General features: G+C 36.0%; 1 protein-coding gene across 1 annotated transcript in view; it reads left to right on the top strand.

The window, feature by feature from the left end:
• Positions 1–898: 898 nt before the first annotated feature.
• Positions 899–17,623, top strand: part of UBA6 (ubiquitin like modifier activating enzyme 6) — a 72,238-nt gene continuing 55,513 nt past the window's right edge. Inside the window, exons 1-2 of the mRNA XM_024579744.4 lie at positions 899–1,030; positions 4,414–4,476. Of these exons, the coding sequence (XP_024435512.1) occupies positions 960–1,030; positions 4,414–4,476 (134 nt within the window). The 5' untranslated portion in view covers positions 899–959. The remainder of the gene's footprint in view (positions 1,031–4,413; positions 4,477–17,623) is intronic.

Genomic DNA, 17,623 nt, shown 5'->3' with positions numbered 1-17,623 from the left:
AGATATAAAGTTCTAATGAAGTAAAAGTTCTAATTTCACTTTGCAAAAGATGATGTAATATATAGTCAAGGTATATGCCAATTTAAAAAATCCAACAGATGCTTTTTTTTAATTATACACTGTTATTTAGACAAGATCGGGCGCGTTCAGGGTGGTATGGCCGCAGACTATACACTGTTACTTACAATGAAAAACAAATCCTAATGTTATTGTGTACCACTAATTCTTGTTTTCTGAGAAAGACGAATGGGGAGTCAATGGAAAGAGAATTAAATGAAAGGCTCTTAGACATGTGTTCTGGTACTTAACCTGATAGTCACTAGCTCTGGGACCGGCTCTTTGACCTTGACCAAGTCACTTACACTGACTGTAAGGTCCTTCCCCACCCATAAAGTGAAGGGAGCAAACTGGATGACCTAATGCCATTTACAGCTCTAAAATTCACATGATTCTATTAAACCTGAGACAGTGCCTGACATGCAGTACACACCCTTAAGTGTCAAACGTTTAACGCCCTAAACTGGAATCCCAGGCTGGAAATCTGGAGTTACCTATTACTAGTCTCTGGTTAGTTATTTTAAGAACGAATGGGTCTCCACTTCTTGCTACAAAACTCAAGAATTCAGGTACGCAGCCTTATCATTTGTTCGTCACTGGAATCCTCTGGGCTTGGCTGTGGAACCAGAGGTGACGCACAACTTTACTGTTTTAGTTCCACTTACGCGTGCCGCGACCCCGCCCCAGCAGCGCTGCTCACTGCGGCCACCTGCAGCAAAGCCCGCCCCGCGGCCACACCCAAACCGGAAATCAGGACGCCCTGGGGTAGACGGGAAAACGGGGCGGGCTGCGCGCTCCCCTGGCCCGCCCCCTCCGGTGATGTCACCGCCCGCCCCTTGACCCCGCGGTCCCGCCCCCTTCCCCGACTCCCTGTATCCCGCGGCGGCGCTTCTCTGGAAGCAATGGAGGCATCTGAACCTGTGGTCGCACCTCAGGGGGAAGAGGCGTCCTGCTCTTCCTGGGGGGCCGGCAGGTGAGAGGACAGTTGTGGGCATGAAAAAGCGAGGGGTGGCCAGCAGGACCCTGGCGCCGGCTTTCGTCTTCAACCCTTCGCACGAACAGGGAGCACGCGAGAGGCCGCGGGGCCGGGGCAGAACCTGCCTTGAGAGGCGGAGGGAGCGCGCGGGGGTGGGTGTGGTGGCCTGGGCACCGGCCTTTGCGGCCCCAGGCTTCGCTGGGGCGGTAGTCCACTTCTCGCCCCTTTCTTCGCTTTCTCAGTTCCGGTTGAGGTCTACCATCCTTCTCCCTCCCTGTCGCCGGACGGGAGGGGTGGCGGGGAGGGCTCCAGCCGAGAGTTCTGGCCCGCGTCGCTTGGTGTGAGCTTCCCAAACCTGGTGCCTAACACATTTTCCCTCCCTTCGGTAAAAACAAAGCTGAGCTCCACTGTGCGTGATGCTCTACTGAGATCCTCCTTTGAAAACTATCACATTACCGGAGGGAACTTCGTCATAATGAATCAGTGGCAGTCAGGACATCCTGAAGACCTCTGTTGACTAGTTGGTTTTGAGGTTCTTCACTTGTCCGCTCCTAGAAAATCAGGGTGGTGGTGGTGGGGAGGCACGTTTGTGTAGTTCCTGTTTCAATCATCTGTTAATTAATAAAGCGGATTAGTACATCCTGCCCTCCACCAAAATACAATGTGCCAAAGACAGTAGTGGTGGATATATGATTTTGATCAAAAGTGAGACTTCTATAAACCTGTAGCTTTTTCACGAACTTCGGACTGAAGGGATGCTTTTGATACTATGGTTATTGCCTGCTGTTGCCAACACTGCCAAATTCACCTACCTGGGGGATGTTATGCTATACGAACAGAAACTCCCCTTCTGTAAAGAAAGCATCTTTGATTGTGATTTTTGAACCATTCTAGTAAGGTAGAACTTTCTGAAAAGTAAATGCCAGTCATATTAAGTGACAGAGCTGGTTAGAATGTAGCTCTTCGCATTTTTATGTAATCTTTACCCACTAAACTTTTGCCCTCCATGCAAGGAAGAGAGCTAGCGAAAGTGTACTAGAGATCAGAAAACTGTAGTATAAAATTTTGTTTATTTTTCATGTTCTTTTACAATGCCAAAACAGGTTATTATAGTTTTATAGATAATTGATCTTTTAAACTCAGCTGTCTTCTGGCTTGCTTTCATAATTGTAATCAGGAATATTTCTCATAGTTATCTATTTAATTAACCAGAAGCTGATATCATTTAATGGTACCAATCAATCTTTCATAAGATCAATGGTAACGTTTTGATTAACTATATTTACAAATCCTTTGGCTTAAAATATATTAGTACCAGGCCTAAAAAAAATGGATTCTAAAACTGAATTTTGTGCTATCACATTGTTTTTAGAGTCCTTTAATTGATAATTAGGGCCTCCCAGAACCTGGAATGGATTGTACTTTTACTAAGATGATATTGATCTTAGCTGTCACCCAGGCTCAGGCCCAAATGTCTCAGGCTTGTCAGGGAGCCATCTCTGTTTCCCAATGCTTATATTACCATTTTCTTTGTGTGCTGTGCTGTGAAAAAATTGGGGCGAGGTACGGTAAAGGATATATACCTATACGTATGTCTTGTCACACTAGTATGATTAACTTTTAAAAGACTCAGATATTTTTTTAGTGCTGCCTTTATGCCTACTACGTAAGAGGCAATAGGCAGTGTAGTGTGGTGCCCAAGAGCTAGATTGCTTAGATTCATATTCTTGCTCTGCCACTTACCTGCTCTGGCTTTAGGAAGGTTATTTAAGTTAACCTCTGCCAGCCTCAGTTTGTTGTTGTTTTGTTTTTCTCCTCTGTTAAATGAAGTGCCTGTTTCATTAAGTTGCTGTAAGGGTTAAATGAGTTAGTACTTCTAAAGCACTTAGAATGATGTGGGCATAGTGTTAACTCTTATTAAATGCCAACTCTTTTAGGTGTTTGGAATACAGTAGTGAATTCTTAATGTCATACATCTATAGGGGAAAGCAAACAATAAACAGCTAGTGGTAAGTGATTTGAAGAAAATTCAGCAGGTTAATTAATTAGAGAGTGATCTAAGGAGAAGGGGAGCCTTTTCATTGATAGGATGATCAGGAATCTTCTGTGTAATATTTGTGAGGGAGTATTTTAGTAACTCAGAGATCCGAAGGAAAAACATTCTAAGCAGAGGGAATAACAAGTGTAGAAACTAAAGTGATAGCAAGCTTGGCTTTTTGAGGAACAGCAAGTAGGCCAGTGTGGCTGAAAATAGTAAGCAAGAGAGAAAGTTGTAGGAGTTGAGAATTGGAGAGGTAATTGGGAGGTAGACCTTACAGGCCTGTTTAAGCATCGTAAGGTATTTGAATTTTATTCCTAGAACCAAAGGATAGTTCTAAGTCTGGGAGTAATGTCTTACTATGTTCTAAAAGATTTATATGGAGTATAAACTTAAGGGGAAGGACCATAGTATAAACAGACCCATAAGGAAGACTTTAAAGTAGTTCAGACAAAATACGATGGTGGTTTGGCATGAGCTTATACTGATTGAAATAGTGAGACATGATCAGATTTTGAGATCTCCTTTGTAGAAAGACCTAATAGGACTCACAGATAGAGAAAATGAGGGAACGAGTTAAGATGATCCCTAGATTTTTTGGCCTGAGCAAGTAAATGGTTGGTAGTACCAGAAACTGAATTGAGAAGCACTGGGGAAGAATAGATTAAGCAGAGGGAATTGAATTTCTGTTTTGGGCTAGTTAGGTTTGTGATACTAATCGGACATCAGAATAGAGATATTCTGGCAGATGTGTAAAATCCGGAGGTCAGAGGAGAGATCAAATACGGAGAAATAAGTTTAGTTATCATCAGTATATGATAAATTCCATGGATTAAATGAGATTATCTAGGGAGACTGTATTTTAGAGAAGGTATATGGGGCATGCCAACAGAATTGCTAAAATATAGACCCAAGAGAATGTGCATCGATGATAAAACAACACCTGAGAATAAAACAACTATGGGCTATAATTTTGCAGTACACAGAGTAGGCAGTCAGTGAATTTAATTTTGACCAGTTTTTTAAGTTCAAGTAAAGTAGTAGATAATAAAATACATATGTATCTGATTTGTAAAACCTCCTTTAGTAACTGGTGAATCTGATCCCGTGTATAACTGATTGTTACCTTACAGCAGGGGTCCTCAACCTTTGGGCCCACAGAAGGAGGTGAGCTTGAATGTAATGTGCTTGAATCATGCTGAAACCATCCTCCAAGTCCATGGAAACATTGTCTTCCAAAAAACCCGTCCCTGGTACCAAAAAGGTTGGGGACCACTGCCTTACAGGATGTGAATATTGGATAACCATGCTTGCCCTTATAAATTGTGTTAAATTTTTTCAGCACAAATACACATTTGCCCATCATGTCCGCCGAATGTGTGGAGATTGACGATGCATTATACAGGTAAGAATTTTGTGGAAACTGATACTTATTTTCCCCGTTCTTTGTTCTTAAATAATGGAGTAGTCTATTTGAGGATACCATTAGGCCTGTCCTGAATTTTGTAAATATATGTTGAGTTGCTCTTGAGTTAGTTAAAAGTAGGATTTCTGTGATTTCTTTTTAACCATACGTAGCCTGAAAGCTAGAGTAACATTTAAATATCAGTTGCTTTAGGCAATATGACTGAGGATGATTTTGCTATCCACTACAAAATATACCTCTTGTTTTTGGACAGGAATAAATATTTATGATTTTGATAAGGCAGGAGTCTCATGAAAAAAAATCCATTCCACTTTATATATAGTTATTTAGTCATAGTTATATGTTTAGTTATATAGTAGCATCTAGAAAATGTTTACTTTTCAGTATAATCTCATTAATAACATTGCACATTTGCACTACATAAATAGTGGAGAAGTATTGTGTGATTGAAGAGCTGTGGTTCAAATGGAATTTAGTGGGACTTTTTTTTACCATACTTTTTCGTGAAATCAAAATACTTTTTTTCAAAATTAAAGAAAAATTAAAAACACATATGTTGCTGTTACTGCTAAGAAATTTTTTAGTATTTCTTTTTTTTTTTTATGTAAGATAGTATAATCTCAGTTTAAAAGTTTTTAGGTTTCCTCTCCATATAATCATGACAGACAGATTTTATGTAGGTCCAATCTAGAAAGATAAGCTCATTATGTATTTTGAATTCCTCTTTATATATTTTTAATGTGGCATGCAAAGTCAGTATATTGATTTCACATCTGTTTTGTGCTGTACACTTAGAAAAAGTGATAAAAGACTCACTTGATTTTGCTTATGTGAAAATTTTTTTATCATATGTTTTCCAGATAATAAGTATATTTCAGAAGTCACCTTAAGTTTGGACTATTAATTTATAATTATGATGTTCTTAATGTCCTTTTGATCATATTCTTGGGATAACAAATGGCAATTCTTTGAGATACATTGGCTATTTTATTCATTATTTAGTTAAAATCCACATGAAACTTTTATATGCCTCCAACCCAGAAATTGCTGATTAATAAACACAATTTTCAGTAAACCAGAAATTATATTTTCCATTTGCAATGCTATATAAATAGGCTGCAGTTTACATGACTGAAAGTTACAGAGTATATCGGTTTATGTAAGATATATAGCAGTTCATAAATAATCAGATAATGCTGGATCATAAGGTAGTTTTATTTTTAAGAATGCCCATACTGTTTTCCATTGCTTCTGGACCATTTGACATTCCCACCAACAGTGCACAAGGATTCAAATTTCTCCACATCTACACTAATGCTTGTTATTTTCTGGGGTTTGAGTTTTTTGTTTGTTTGTTTTATAATGGGCATCCGTTATTTTAGAATGGGCAGACATGTCTATTCTAGTCCTTGCTCATTTTTTAATCAGGTTATTTGGGGGGGGTGGGGGTTGCTATTGAATTTTAGTTCCTTATATATTTTGGATATTAACCCCTTATCAGATGCATGGTTGGCAAATATTTTCTCCCATTCTGTAGTTTGCCTTTTCACTTTGTTGTTTCATTTGCTACGCAGAAGCTTTTTAGTTTGAAGTAGTCCCACTTGTCTACTTTTGCTTTTATTATCTGTGCTTTTGGTATCATATTCAGGAAATCTTTGCCCATACCATTGTTAAGAGGCTTTTTCCCTGTGTTTTCTTCTAGGAGTTTTATAGTTTTAGGTGTTACACTTAAGTCCTTAACCCATTTTGTGTTGATTTAGTGTGTGATATAAGATAAAGGTCCAATTCCATCTTTTTTATGCAGATACCCAGTTATCCCAACACTCTTTGTTAGCCCCAACTTACCGTTTCCTCTGAATACACTGGTGATGCTAGACTACTTTCATACCAAATGTAGTTTATGCTTTTACATCTAAATTGTCTATTCCTGGAGCTCCATTCTGTGTCTCAAAAGCACCTTCCACTTACCTTTTAAGACTCACTCACATGTCTACTCTGATATCTTAAGTTACTTCTAATCCTTTCACCTCAGGCCTAAAGCACATTGTTCTTGTTGCTATTAAAGTACTCATCACATTGTCTCAGTTTTTTTTTTCCTTGTATGTCAGCCATGTCAGACTATGAGTTTCTCAAAGTTCAGAACAATGACACATTGTCTGATGCTTAGAAGATTCTCATTAAATGACTATTGAATAGCTAGAACAAGGCAGAGTGTTTGGATTGACTTGTGGTCTGAAACCCTAGATATTTGGCAGTTAAGTGAGACAGCAGGAACCAAAACTAGAACAATCAAAAGATGTGACAGAAAAGTCTGAAAAAGGTACATTTGGTACTTACACTGAGCAATATTGATAGTAAAAAGGTACTTACACATTTCTTCCTGGAGCAAAACCCGGTCCAAGCGAAATACAATATTCCCTCTGCTGGACTTGGATATGAGGAGATTAAAGACAACCTTACATCTGGAAAATTCTGACAACTGAAAGAACAGAAAAGTTTCTGTTTTCTCTGGAATTAGGTCATTTTGAGCAAATGAGTGTCTTTTTAGCAGATCATCTATTCATAAATTCATTTTTACCTAAAATTAAAGAGGACATGTAACTTTTTGGCATTTTTTAATGGTTAAACTATTAATATCTTTAAAATGTGTTTTTATAGTACATAGCAAGTCCTAACTGGGTCACTTGTTTTAAAACTAAATTCAAAACCATCACCTTACATGTTTTGTAAAAAGTGGCAAACCAAAGTTTTCAGAATTCCTTCATCAGGGCACCACTTCATTTTCCAGCCCATAAACTTTTTGGCATTTCCTGTGTTGATATTTGTTAGGTCAGTACTTTAAATATTGTTTATTTTCTCCCAGATACTATAATTGATATCTAGTTAATGTTTACTAGGTATACAGGTATATGATATGAATAATTGAGCCTCAGTTTATAATTACTTCTAAATAATTAGGCTTTCCTACAAAACTAAAACTCTCTAAAATCTACAAATCTTGAATATTAACTAAGTTTCTAATATTTGTATATATTTAGTAGGAAATATTTTCGGAGCAATTCTAATACCTAGTTGAACAAAGTGTCTTTCTGAATGCATTTCACTTTTTCCTTATTACTGCTCAATCTTGTCACCTCATAGTTACTGATCAACTAAATCTGAAATTGTTCTCACAGTCTAAAGATAGAGGCATGTGTCTGTTTATTTTTACATCTTTATTGCCTGCAAATTGTTAAGTGAGTTAGCCTCCAGCCAATTCTATAGATAAGGCCATTTCTTCTTTTTTACTCTGAGGATGTGTCTGAGCCTGCTGATCCCAACAGGTATCCGAAGAAATGAATGCGTTCCAATCTAGGACTCCAACCGTGGCTTTCTAACCACCCTTAACAAAGAACTCTCCATTGGAAGTAATTAGGGCTAATTCAAATAATAATAAAATGGTACTTTGATATCTCTTTTTCTGTATTCTTCACATATAGGTTCCTATGTCAACATAACTATATGAAGAAGGGGTGGATATCAAAGGAGAATCAGGGCTTTCTTAAGTCTCTGCGTATAACACAATCATAATGTCAAAACTTGTGGAATACTAGAGGAAACTCTGGCTTTCGGGATAACGGTCTTTTGGAATTTGTTTCCACTCCTTTGACTCTTCCTTCTCGGACTTCTTCTCAGACTGCCCTTGCTTTGCCTGCACATAAATGCCAGGTTTCAACTTTAGGATTTTTCTCTTAGTTCATGCTCCAAACATGCATTTCCACAATTTTAACTATCTCTGTATGCTAGTAATACTTGAGTCTCTTTCCTCAGCTTTCTCCTTCCAAGCTCAAGCCTTGTTTTTAAATGCATACAAGTATATAAATGTAAACCAGGTAAGATGCTCAGTGAATATCCACTTCTTAGAGAAATATTGTATTACAGTGGAATGAACACGGTCTCTTAAGATACAGGAGAATATCTCCATCCCAGTCCTGACATTTATAAACTAAGACTAGTTATTAATATTTCTCATGTATAAAGGAAATAATAATATTTTTTATATCTTAAGAATAATATCTTAGTCTTAAAAATGTTAAGAAAAAACTATTAATGTAAAATAATTTTTGGCATAAAGTAGCTCTCAATACCACTCGAATCCTTTTTTCTTCTTCCTCGTCCTGTTCCCAAGCTTAATTAAATGCTATCATATGTAAACTAGAAATATGTTGTCATCTTAGATTTTTTTCCTGTTTGTCATCCTGCAAAATCAATTAATTTTTTTTTTAGTTCTTCCAGTTCTTTTTCTAAACCACTCTTAATCCAACTCTTTCATTCCCTCCCCCTGAATTTGGTATTTTCATTGAACTGTTATAATATTCCCATATGTAATCTCTTTAGAGCTACTGTTACCTCTAACCCATACTTTATTCAAAGTGATATTTTTGAAATTTATCTCAGAGCCCATGGCTTCTCAGTTTAAAATCCTTAAGTGGTTCCCTATCATCTTCATTGGTGAGGCCAAACTAAATAATATGTATTTAAGCCCTCTTTTGAATACAGCATAACATGATGGCTAAGAGTATAAACTCTGGTGTGATGTCTGAATTTGAATCATCCTGCACCATTTATGAATATGATCTTAATCAAGTTACTTAGCCTCTTAAGTCTACTCTTTCATTTACCTTTTTGCACAAATTTATTTACTTAATACTTAATAAGAAAAGTGTAAAATTGCAAATTAATTATAAAGAATAGTACCTAAGAGCTAGATAATTTCTAATTATTATTAATCATAAGTTATGGCCATTGGCCTTACCATTTTTTTTTTGTTTTTAGCCTTTTTGTCATTCTTCACCAGTTTCCCTTCCAATATCCTGTGTTTTTTAGCCTTGTCAAATGTAGTGTCAGGGATTTTATTTTACCCTCCTTACAAGCTAAAAGCTAGGCTATCATCGCTTAGTGGATCCTAACAGAAGATGTGAGACTTTCAGGTTTTAGAAACAAAGGATTTCAATACTTTATTATACAGCGAGTAGCATGGGCATCAGCATGGTGCTGCCAAGTCCCATGCAGGCAGTGCCCTGATCTAAAATGGATGTTTCGTGTATAGTGGGTTTACATCACAGCTGAGGGACACCGAATTTGGAGGACCCACCATTTTATGGCAAGCAGTAAGCAAGATTGCTCTTTGTCTTGGAAAGAGACTCACTTTGTCCCTCCAGGTTTTGTGCTGCAAGCACAACTATGAGAAAAGACCCAAGTAAAGAGCAGTTAGGACCTTGCTTGCCAGCTAGGCATAGCTAAAGAGACATGTAGGGGTGTGAAAGACCCACACAAGAGTGTCTTTCAATGTAAGTACGTATTTTTTTCCACATTTCATTGAGGAATAATTGGTGTGTGGTAAACTTTACATATTTAACGTGTACAGTTTGATGTTTTGACATGTATATATACTCGTGAAACCATTACCACAGTTTAGATAATGAACATAGGCAACAACACACCAAAACATTTTCTTTCTGCCCCTTTGTGTTCCCTTCCTCCCTTCTTCTCCAGCTACCATTTCCCTAGGCAGCCAGCCACTTATCTGCTTTTTATCATTGTGGAAGAGTTTTCATTTTCTACAATTTTATACACATGGAATTGTATACCATGTACATACACTCTTAGAGGGATCTGACTTCCTTCACTCAGCATAATGATTTTGAGATTCAGTATGTTGTTGTATCAGCAATTTGTTCCTTTTTATTGCTGAGTTGTATTCTATTATATAGGCGTACTGTCATTTATTTAACCATTTGTTAAATGTTGAAGGGCATTTTGGTTGTTTCCAGGTTTGGGCTATTACAAATAAGGCTGCCATGAGAATTTATATACTTGTACACTTGTTTAGGGTAGACACATGGTTTCATTTACTGTTGAATAAATATCAAGAATTGAATGTTTGGGCTGTATGGTAGGTGTATTTTTGACTTTTTTTTTTTTTTGAAGAAACAGCAAAATGTTTTCCAAAGTGGTTGTGCCATTTTACATTTCCACTAGTAGTGTATGAGAGATCTAGTACCTCTCATGTTCCAGTACTTGGGTCAGTCATTTTAAGTTTAGGCATTCTAGTGTGTGTATAGTGGTATTATTACATTGTGGTTTTAATTTGCATTTCCTTAATGACTAATTATCTTAAGCATGTTTTCATGAGCTTATCTTCTCTCTATCTTCTTTGGTGAAATGTCTCTAAATCTTTTGCCTCTCTTTTTGTTAGGTCGTTTGTCTTACTGAGTTTTTATGCGTGCTATATACATGTTCTTTGCCTTATATGGTTTTAAATATTTCTCCTGGTTTGTGGCTGTGTTTTTATTTTCATAACTGTCTTTTGCACAGCAAAATTTTCAATTCTGATAAGATAAAATTTTTATAATTCTTTTTTGTTGTATATTTTAAATGTTTGCAAAATTTAAGGACACTAAATTTTTCTCTGGGTATCTTGAAGTTTCATAGTATTAATTTGTTTTGTTGTTTTTTTAATCAAAATGAATATCAGTTTTGTCACATACTTTTTCTACATTCATTGAAGTGATCATATGGGTTTTTTTAGTCTTTCAGCATAGTGAGTTACATTGATGGCTTTTAGAGTATCATACCACCCTTGGATTTTATTTCTAGAATAAAACCCATTTGGTTGTGATGTATTTTTACACACACACACACATATAAATTCTGTTAAGAATTTTGCATCTATGTGAGGCATATTGGTGTAGGGTATTTTTTAATGGGTTTTATCTGGTTTTGGTATTGGGATAATGCTGACCTCATAGAATAGATGAGGTTATTTCTTCAGATTTCTACAAAGTTCGTATAGAGTTGGTATTATTTCTTCTTTAAATTTATGGTAGAATTCACAGCAAAGATGTTCATCTTTGGAGTTTTCTTTGTTGGAAAGTTTTTAACTACAAATTCAACATCTAATAGATATATTGATATGCACATAATATATTTTTTCTTGAATGAACTTTGATAGTTTGTATCTTTCAAGGAATATGTTCTTTCATCTTAATGGTTGAATTTAGTGGCATGTAGTTGTTTGCAATATTTCCTCAATATCCTTTTTAATGTGTGTGGGATATGAAATGATATATCCTCACCTATTTCTAATATTGGTAATTTTTCTGTCTGTTCTTTTTTCCTGGTCGTTTTGGCTAGAGGTTTATCAAATCTGCTGTCTTCTCAAAGAACCAGCGTTTAGTTTGTAGACCAGAATGTCATTATGTGATGCATAACTGTGTACTTACATTTCACCTATTCCAGGATGTGAGTTACATTGCCTTACATTTTACTAATACGTATGTTATAAAGTCATAATATATTGCTGGTTTTTGCTTAAATAATGAGTTATCTTTAAAAGAGATTTTAAAATAAGAAAAAAAGGCCGTTGTATTTATTCATATTTTTTGTCATTTCTGGTATTTCCTATTTATTTGTGTAAATTAAGACTTCCACTTGGTATCATTTTCCTTTTGCCTGAGGATTTACTTTAACATTTCTTATATTGAAGGTCTGCCAGCAATGAATTCTTTCAGCTTTTGTATGTCTAGAGAAGTCTTTACTCTCTTTTTTGAAATTGAATATAGAATTTCAGGTTAACAGTTTTTTCTTCCAGTGCTTTAAAAATATTGTGTCATTTAGTTCTAATTTATACTGATTCTGGAAAGAAAGTCAGCTGTCACTCTTATCTTTCCTTTGTAATAATGTGCCCTACTTTATCTAATTACTTTTAATATTTTGTCTTCATCCCTAATTTTAGACAATTATAATATGCCTTGATGTCATTTTTTTCCCTATTTTTTGTTCTTGGCTTTGTTTGCCTTGTTGTCTGTGAATTTATTGTATATCTGGAAAATTTTTAGCCATTAGTTCCTCAAATATATTTCCCCCAACCCCCATCCTCTCTTTCAGAGATTCCAATTGCACATATATTCAACTAGTGAGGTCCCATCACTCATGCATGCTCTATTAATTTTTTTTGTCCATTAAAAAAAATTTTTATTCTGTTATTTTTCCATCACTGTTTAGTCCTCTTGTTGTCCCTCCCCCTGCAGTCACCACATAGTTGTCCATCGTCCACTTGTTTTTTCATCTCTTTCATTTTGGAAAGTTTTTGTTTATGTATGTTCAAATTTGCTTCTGCAATGTTGATTCTCTTGTTAATTCCATCCAGTATATTTTCATCTTAGATTTTGTAATTTTCATCTCTAGACATTTTGCTGCTCATGCTTTCCTCTACCTCCTTGAGCGTGTGGATTGCCATTGTAATGAATTTCTTTGGCCAAAAATTATATCACTTGTGTCACTTCTAGGTCTGTTCTATTCTTGATTTTTCTATTCAATATGAGTTGAGTTTTTCTGTGCCTTTGCATTCCTGGTAATTTTTAATGTATGCCAGACATTATGAATTTTGCTTTTTTGGGTACTGGATAATTTTGAATTCCTTTAAATACCCTAGAGCTTTGTTCAGGGACTCAGTTAAGTTACTTGAAAACAATTTTATTTTTTTCAAAACTTGCTTCGAAGCTTTGTTAGGTGAAGCCAGCAGAGTCTTAAATCTGTGACTGATTTTTGCCCACTACTGAGCAGTATTGTTGAGGTGGTTCTTTTCTGTGCTTGAGGTGGTTTCCTCATATGCATGTGCTTATCTTACTTAGCTGATGGATGACTCAAGAAGAACCTTCCACAGATCTCCGTTACTCTCTGTGGTCATCTCTCGGCTTGCAAATTCTAGCCTTCTTGAATTCACAGCCCTCTTTTCAATTCAGGAAGACCACCAGGCTCAATTTGGGTTTCCCTTCCTGCTCTGTAGCTGGGGCAGTCATATAAAGCTTACCTTATTTGTTGTTCTTCTCTGAGATTACTGTTCTGAGTTACCTATTGTCTAGTATCTGAAAGCTGTTGTTTCATTTATATTTTTCAGTTTTCATTTAAGGCAGAAGGAGGATACATCTGGTCCCTGTTAATTCACCTTGTCCAGAAGTGGAAGTCTTATGTATATATTATATACCTCTTATATGCTATTCTTTTTTATGTTTTTCTTTTTTCTGGCATAGGATTCTTTTCCTTTTGGATTAATTTTTTTTTTAACTCCTGTTAAGTCTTCAGAATTTAATTTGGATGAACCTCATTTGCAAAGCTTTCCATGACCTCCGCTGATAGAGATAATTATTTCCTCTTCTGTAGAGCTTTATAATGAATTATTTATCCCTCACTGCCAATAACATGTCACAGGCATTCTGTTAACTATTTTATATATTTTATCTTACCTAATTTAAACCTCATAGTACCATATGAGGTTGTTGCTTTTATGATCCCCACAGAGTGCCAGTGCCTGTCTTGGAATAGAAATGTTAATAAATACATGAATGCATGACGAAGGTAATTGAAGTACATCCAGAAGAAAGTGATTAGAGTGTTGAGGGGCACTCAAAACGTCATTTAGGAAATGTTTAAGGAACTGGAGATGTTTAGCCTGGAGAAAGAAGACTCGGGGGCCTGAATACCATCTTCAAATGCTTGGAGGGTTGTCACATTGAAGAGGGATTTGATAAGTTCCGAATGGCCCCAAGGAGGTAAAATTAGACTAGTAGGTAAAAACACCCTATGGGAACATTGTGTCTTGATGAAAGAGAGAATCTTTAATAAATAAGGCTCTCTAAAAGTAGAGTAGACAGCCTTGGTACTTTCTTTTTACTAGATACAATTGCTGATGTGTTGCCATGTCCACTTAATGGAGTTAGCTGTAATGTAACAATGCTGGACTTGAAGTTATACTCTAGGCTCTTTAAATCTTATCTCTACTATTCACTAACACTATGCACTTCATAGGATCTAAGTTTCAATCTCGGAGTGTCTGACATTGCCTGGTACAATGTAGACACTTAATTAGTACCCTTCCTCTCGGTGGCCAAACATTGAAAAGACATTTTTAATTTTCAAAGGTGATTTAGGTAACAAGAATCTTTCTGAGAATATATGATTCTTTGGGAAATCCTTGGTTCATATATGTTAATTTATTCTTTTCCCTGTATGTACTTTGTCATTTATAACCACATTTATGCCATGGCTATTCATTATTTGCCTCAGTGAGCTTAAAAATAAATTTTGAGGTCAAGTCAGAGATAAAAGCATATTTTTAATGTAGCTCTTGTGACTGAACATAGAAAGAATAATTCAAGTCTTGTGCTTATTAGATTATACAGTATTATTCTCGTTCTTGTGTGCCAATTCATTTCTTTCGTTAATTTAGGAAATTGGTTTTGTGTGTCTATAACACGCCAGGCCCCGTTAGTCACTGGGGATACAATAGGAAATAAGGCAGGGGTCCTGCCATAGTGAATACAGTCTTTTAGGGAAAAAATAGACAAATAGTGAAAATACACTGTGATGTTATAATAGATTGAATGTAGAGTGTTATGGATGCACATAAAAGATGATCCAACACTGTCTTGAGAAAGGCTAGGGATATCAGGTAAAGCATCATAGGGGGAACGTAATGTGTAAGTTGAGACCTGAGGACCAGTAGGAGTTATTCAGGCATAAAATATTGGGGGACAGGAATACTCCAGAAAAATATCTACCAGACAAAGAGAACACACCAAGTTTGGAGAACTGAAAACCTTCGGTACATCTGGAACATCAAGTTTGGTAGAGGGGTGACAAAAGATGAGTCTAAAAAGCCAAGCAGAGACTAGATAATGAACAGTCACCTGACTAATGTTAAAATCTAGACTTTATCATCAGGGAAATAGGGAACCATTGAAGTTTTTAAAACAAGAGAATGAGCCTTGGCTGGTGTGGTTCAATGGATTGCATGCCAGCCTGCAAATCAAAGGGTCGCCAGTTCGATTCCTGGTCAGGGCACATGCCTAGGTTTCAGGCCAGGTCCCCAGTAGAGGGCGCTGAAGAGGAAAGCACACATTGATGTTTCTCTCCCTTTTTCCCTCCCTTCCTCTCTCTAAAATTAAATAAATAAATTTTTTTTAAAAAAGAAACTATTAAAGTAATAAAGCAGGAGAATGATTTGACCACATTTGCACTTCAGAAAGATCATTCATCTTTCTTAGTAGTATGTTAATAGATACTAATGTATAGCTGAAAAACTGAGAAATAAAAGTATAAACGGGTTATTGAGAAATAGTAAGATAAATATTAGAAGAAATAACTGGAAGAATTGAGAGTGGTTGTCCTTGGGGAGTGGGAATTGGAGTAGGGAAGAGGAAAGTGACGGTACAGATTTTGTTTTCCTCCTATAAATCACTGTAGAGTGATTTTACTTTTCTCAATCTACTTGCAGTATAGCACAGTGGTTAAGAGTATGGATGCTAAGAACAGACTGCCTGGGTTCAATCTTGCCTCCACTATTTATAAGTTACTTAATTTCCCTGTGCTTAAGTTTTCCTCTCTGTAAAAATGGGAATAATAACAGAACTTATCCTTAGAATTTTTGTGAGGATTAAATGAGGTAATAAAACTAAAACAGTGTGTGGTACATAGTAAACATTCAGTAAGTGTTAAATATCAGCACTATTCAGGTATTGATATATAAGGAGAATAGACAAATTTACAATCATAGTAGGAATTTTTTTTAATGTTGCTTTTAGTAATCAAGAAAACAAGCAGACAAAAAAAAGAGAATGGATTTAGATTTCATCGACATGATCATTAAAATCAATCTAAAGCTTATGTAAAGACTGTTTTATCTAACAACTATAGCATATACATTCTTTCTAAGAATACATGGAACATTTGTAAAATGGACCAAAGAAATCCTCAAATGTTAAAGAATGGAATCATAGATTGTGATGTCTAGTCACTGCTTTTGATCTAAAAGTTAACACAAAAGATAATTAGAAAATTCCCCATAACATTAGAAATTTAAAAATACACTTTAGATTATGCCATAAGTCAAAAAAATCATAATTAAAATTGAAAAATAATGAGTACTGTATCAGAATTTGGGATGCTGTTTAATCAAAGTTTTACATGTGTATTTTAAAAAAGGAAACCTGAAAATAATGAGTTTTTATTTCAGGAAACTAGGAAATAAGAAAACAGAAGAATAGAATTAACTAGCATAGGAAACATTTCAAAGGCCAAGTTTAGAGACACTAGCCAAAGGCTAGGCCTATAAGCAGGCTAAAGTTCAGGCGTGTTATGTTAACTTTTTCCTGCACATTAAGGATGTGAAACTACGAGGACTCTGATGGACTTCCAGGAAGGGAGAGTAGATTGGTGCATCTACTTTGGAAAACAGTTTGGCATTATCTAAGAAAGTTAATCCTGCATTTTCTCTCTAGGATGTGCACTATAGAAACTACGACACGTGTGTATCAGGAGACACATGAGAATGCTCATAGACTTGTTATTGGCAACTGTTCAGAACTGTGGAATAGCTAAATTATGGCATGATACAGTAGGATGGTACAGTACAATAGAACACACCAGAAATGAAAATCAGCAGCTACACATTGATATGAATATATCGTATAAATATAATCTCATTCAAAAGCAGCAAGATATAGAAGAAGGCATTCAAAATGATCATATTTTGACTTCCAAAAACAGACAAAACTTAAATATATTATTCAGGGGTACATAAATAAGGGTGGTTAGACTATGTAATACACTGTTTCATACATACCAGAGTAGATGTCCAGTAAGCATATGATGAATAAATGGGTAGTTTTTATGTCTGAAATAAATTGTGAATACCAATTTCGAAAGAAAAGTTTAGATTTTATCGTATTTTGTAGGGAATAAGGAAGGAAATAAAGATAGCTTGTATTTCTAACGTTTCTTCTGACTAAACAAGAAACCCCTTGCCAGACTTTTTTAATGAATGTGAATAGCTCAAATATGGAAACTGAATAAACACCTATATATTAAACAAACATACATTAAACGAGTGTGTGTATATGGTGTATGAATTCCAAAAGAAATACTTTCAACCCAAAGGGTTCTGGAATTACTTATTATTTATACTGAACTCCTCTGTCGAATTACTCTCATACGAGCCCGTTGGAAGGCCCTGGCCGGATAGCTCAGTCGGTTAGAGCATCGTCCTGACACACCAAGGGTGAGGTTCTATCCCTCAGTCACAGCA

The sequence above is a fragment of the Desmodus rotundus genome, chromosome 4 (assembly GCF_022682495.2).
Source record: "Desmodus rotundus isolate HL8 chromosome 4, HLdesRot8A.1, whole genome shotgun sequence".
Classification (NCBI taxonomy): domain Eukaryota; kingdom Metazoa; phylum Chordata; class Mammalia; order Chiroptera; family Phyllostomidae; genus Desmodus; species Desmodus rotundus.
Note: the sequence above shows the minus strand (reverse complement) of the source record. Positions and strands in the feature narration are given on the sequence as shown.